General features: G+C 40.9%; 1 protein-coding gene across 1 annotated transcript; it reads right to left on the bottom strand.

Annotated features, from left to right (window-relative positions):
- Positions 1–570: 570 nt before the first annotated feature.
- rab36 (RAB36, member RAS oncogene family) lies at positions 571–3792 on the bottom strand. Its single transcript, XM_038970147.1, has 10 exons — positions 3739–3792; positions 2703–2794; positions 2509–2583; positions 2309–2410; positions 2124–2188; positions 1845–1896; positions 1657–1738; positions 1379–1469; positions 842–958; positions 571–632 (listed from the first exon to the last, which is right to left on the bottom strand). Exons 1-10 carry the CDS (start codon positions 3790–3792, stop codon positions 571–573), a joined length of 792 nt encoding a protein of 263 aa, XP_038826075.1.
- Positions 3793–5145: the final 1353 nt, after the last annotated feature.

Genomic DNA, 5145 nt, shown 5'->3' with positions numbered 1-5145 from the left:
ATTTAGATGTTGTGAAGACCCATACAAAAATATGAAACTTTATTTTGATTAGGGGTAATGTCATCACCAGCCAGCTCTGTCTCTGTGCAGAAACAATTCAGCCTAACAACGAGGTTAGCAGTAAAAACAAAAATATGCAATAAAATTATTGGAAATGTAACTGCAGAATGTTAGGGCTACACAATACATAACGATAATACAGTATATTACATAAACTATCAAACCACTTCTTCTACAAATAAGTCTGAAATGCACCCTAATTTCCAAAATTCGACAAAATACTGAATTCATAAAATACTTTACAATGCATATAATAAAGGTCATTGATGACTGGATTAAAATCAAGGAAGTTGATACATTACATCCCAAAATGGCAGTACTAAATGATGATTATAAAGGCTGTAGACACTTGTGTGTCCACGTACGAATGATACCAGTGAAGACTGAGAAATAGAGGCACATGTCAGTCACAGCTCTTTCCACTTTTAAAATCCACTATTTCAACATCTTTCTAGACATATCACTCCCCTTCCTTCTCTTGACTCCTACTTCAAGTCCTCTTCTCTTTTCTCAGCAGCAATTCGTATTCACTGCTTTGGACTGGGGCTCCTCCAGGTTGGCTCTGTCAGATTCTAAAGGGAAAGATACCAAGAACATCAATACAGAGTATTGGAATTTACAACCTCAATTCAAGTCCAATCTGAGAGATGAGCATCTGACAACATATTTATTCCCAAATGTTTAAATAAACATCCACTATTTTCCTCTCTATATACTGTATGTCCCTCCACCTACACTCTCCGACCCAAACCCCTCTGTTGCCCTTTGAGTTGTCTCTTACTGATGCTGTCTCCTCCTCCTATTCGAGTGGAGGTGATCCCTCTCTCCATGTCCTTCAGTACAGAGTCTTCAAAGGCCAGAGATGCCACCCGGAAGAAGAACCCCTGCACGTTCTCCCCTACACAGTCACACCGATAGTGAGTGTCATTACCATATCATCAAAATGCTTATTTACAGTAACAAGACCGGCAGCTGCATTGAATGCACTTGGCCCAGACACACTCCATACAGTGAAACAGCTTAACCTCTGATTACACAATAAGCACATTGCACACCTGGAGACCATCTCTATGTAATTATCCTGTGGTCTCTAAAACCACAGCTATGCTTGTGTGTATTAGGTCGTTGTTGGGGAATTGTTCGATATTACTGCACTGTCGGAACTAGAAGCACAAGCATTTCGCTACACTCGCATTAACAGCTGCTAACCATGTGTATGTGGCGAATAACATTTGATTTGATATGCTAACGTCAACATGAACATCGCAATGAAGTCATGGTGTCATGTTATAATAGGGTTTTTTGCTCCGGTCTGTACCTGTCTTGGCCGAAACAGACCAAAACTCAGCTTTCATTTTAGTTGCTATCTTGATGGCGTCTCTCTCAGTCCTCTGGCGCTCCTCTGGAGCCTTGTGCACAGAGAGAAAATATTAATAAATTGTATTTGAAAGCATAGAAAGGAGCCAAAAGACAGAGCTAATGGATATGGTTCTTCATTACGGATACGGGGGGGAAAAAGCATATTATACACCTATGTGTGCCTATCTACAATATATATCTATCTGTCAAGAACCATGTACATGTTTGTGCACTCACAAGTAGGTCACTCTTGGTTCCGACCAGGAAAACAGAACAGGAGCCAGGTTCATTCTCCCTCATGGCCTCATCTAACCACTGCCTGTGAGAGATAAAGAGACATTTCATTTGAGAGGACATTTTACTTTGATTGTTCTGATTTATCTTTGTGCTCACTCTTGATTTCATATTATATTAAATAAACCTACCATGAGTGCTCCAAGCTCTTAATGTCTGCCATGTCAAATACTGTGATTATCACTGTAATAAAAACACAGAGGCTTAGATACAGCAACAGTGAACTCCTCAGGGTTTCCATAGTCTACAATGGCTGCTTTTTACACAGGCAGTCAAAAGCTGATCTTTTAGTCTTTTTACCAATCATATCAGATCTTTTTCAGAGCTGTGAAACTAGTGAAAAAAAGATCAAAATCGGGCTCCCTGTGTAAACGCAGCCAAAGGCATCTCACTGGCTGTCTCTGTCTTACCCTGAGCTCCTCTGTAGTATGCTGAAGCGATGCATTTGAATTTTTCCTGGCCAGCTGTGTCCCAGCTATGTAGAGAAAGAGAAGGGGGGGGAAAAATCACCTTTGAATACAAGTAAAGAATCACAAGTTTCTAATAAAATAATAAAGCACATAATCAAAGAAACCAGAGCATGACCCTCACTCACATCTGAAGGGAGAATGGAGCTCCTGAAAGCTCAAACCTCTCAATCTCAAAGTCCACTCCTATGGTAGCCTTGTAGTCTCTGTCAAATACATCTTTGCAGAACCTGAAAATGCAGAACAGAATATACAAACATGTTAGAAGGCTGTTTTCCACCTAAAAGGAACATGATATAGCAGCCAGGTCGCAAGCTGAATACTTTACCGGTTTATTAGGCAGGTCTTGCCCACATTAAGGTCACCAACAACCACTGCTTTAGACATCTTCAGTCTGTCCCATCTTCAAAGGAAATATTCAACAGCTAAATCCAGTGTTGCTTTTCCAGATAAATCCAATACCAATCAATAAGTGAATCAGTCAGACATTAATAAATCAATTCATCTAACCAGGCAACTCACCCCTGATGCCTGTCAGCTCTTTCTTTGCAGGTAGCCTTGGCCTGGGTATCCCAGTCCTCCTTCATCTGCAGACAGGCCTGTGGAGTATAACACTGGAAACAACAGTCACATCAACGTTAACAGACATCACTCTCTGATGTACAATCACACAGAAGAGTTTAAATGCATTGTTTGGTATCTGTAATGAAAACAATAATGCAGCACTGATGTTTATTTTGTTATGCGCTTCCATCTGACATACTGAAGGCCTTTTTTAATGGTGTGTCATGAAAATACCAGCTGTCTACAAAGTCTTGCTGTTCCAGTTATTCCTGCTGACATTACTGTAAAAGCTCTTCTCATATCCAGGCTTGAAAAATGTCACTCAAACTCCCCTGACCTTTTAATTGAATCTACTTTTGAAACGGCACCAGGAGACTGTGGGGTAAAATAGCTAAATCCTTGCGTATTAGGAATACTGTATGTGTGCAACATCCTCTGAAGCTTTTACAGCCCTGGCAATTTACATCTTCACTACTTATTTGACGAGACAATTTAAAATACATCAAATGTTACATCAGGCAACGGATACATATGCCAAAATTGTCGAGGATACATATACAAAAAAAGTCAAGACACTTGTTTCTATTGTGGTCCTATATTATCTACTCAGAATACTGTCCTGACCAAGGAGAGTTTAGGTGTCACTGCATGCTGTTAGAACTTATGAGTTGGGCCTACTCAGCAACAGCTGACAGAGACTTCATTGGGTACAGTAGGTTACTATACAACATTAACTTTATTAGTGCTGTTTTCAGAAATAGCCAGCCCTGTGATCACACACACTCAGACAACTGTAAGCTCCTGTGTGGATGTCACACAGTTTCAATAACATCAACCACATACTGTTGACCCCTCCATTCCAACCTGTTTTGAATGACAGCACTTGTGACTTTTAACAAACGGTACACCAGAGCCACTAAAACATTATGGTAGGTTTGAGTTGATCCAGATGGCTAGCAGGCTGGTAGCAGGTTGCTGGTGTGTGCTCAGGTACCTTTGGGAACTTGGATATGACCCTGTCTCTGCTCACAGGTGGTGGGAAGTGCATCATCCCGTTCCTCATCTCCTGCATTATGGTAAGGCTGTGTGGTGGTCTGCCTGTGAACGAGAATCCTGGCCATGACCAGTGCAATGTACTGATTAGCTATATTAATTCCCATGCCATAAGTGTGCAGACTCCTGTGAAGGGTGCACCCCCTTCTCTAAAACACTGCAGTATGATGTGTGAATAACCATACTGGAGTGTTTTAGGGAAGGGGGTTCACATTCATTATTATGTAGGCCGTGCACAAATTACGCTTCAGTGGCCTAAGGTTTAAACTCCAGTGTCCATATAATATTTAGATAGCCTACATAAAGCTCTGAAGATGACTCAACGATAACATTTCTCAGATGAACAAAAAAGCTATGTTCAGCGACAGTGATAATAAAAAACACTATTAAGTGTGGAGAATCTAGACTTGTGTGTGCAAGTACTGCGGTGGAAACTAACGTTAGCTATGATGACTGTTTAATCTTCTATATTCTAGAACACAAAGTGGCTACGCTACAATATAGCAAGACGCAATGAAATGGCCACATTTGGCCAATGAAAGTATCCGCAACATAGTACCGTGTACCTTGAAATCAAGAATGATGTGTAAACTACTCACGGATTCTTGACAACTGTTCCGTCGTTGCTGCTAAAAAAATCGTTCACTTGAATCTCGAGCTGGAAGCGTCAGATCTACCTCGCATCTCCATGACAACTACCTTTCAGCGCTCTACAGGGATATTTGTCATGTGATAAAAGCATGGCAGCCAGGCAGAAACGCGTAAATTCAACGATTGTTAGGCTATTAAAATGTCACATGTATCGAGTGGAATGTGGCCATTCTAACAAACGACATGTTTTGGATGTTCCAGTAGCTAGAATCATGTAGAATTCTAAATGACGTTAGGTCAACGCGGGTATGCTGTATCTGCTCCTGTGAATACAAGGGCCGTGTGCAGCTAGCTGCAGTCTATTCCATCTATTCTCATTGATAAGAAATCCTGGCAAGTACACTAAAGAAACTGAAGTATGTGTTTGATTTTGTTGCTAGTATTATGCACTTCCTGTAATAAGAATAGTGGTCTATCTCTTTCTCCCCCCTCTTCTCTCGTCAGCATGTTTGAACACACAAGCTCTCAAAACGACACAGAGAAAAATGTAATTGATCGTTTTGGACCTCCAGGTGACTGCAGATGAAACTGTCTGTGAGAAGGCAGTTAATAAGATCAATCATTGAAATGATCCATAGCTCTGAGAGGTTTAATTTCCCTCTCTCATTAAGAATGTATTGGCTCATCAGCTGGAAGAGTCTCAGTGGGGAGACATGTAGAGGCCACTCACTGCTAAGCACTTTTTCTAAGTGGGCAC

This window comes from Salvelinus namaycush, chromosome 31, assembly GCF_016432855.1.
Source record: "Salvelinus namaycush isolate Seneca chromosome 31, SaNama_1.0, whole genome shotgun sequence".
NCBI lineage: Eukaryota > Metazoa > Chordata > Actinopteri > Salmoniformes > Salmonidae > Salvelinus > Salvelinus namaycush.
The sequence above is the reverse complement of the archived record's forward strand: the minus strand, read 5'-3'. Positions and strand labels throughout refer to the sequence as shown.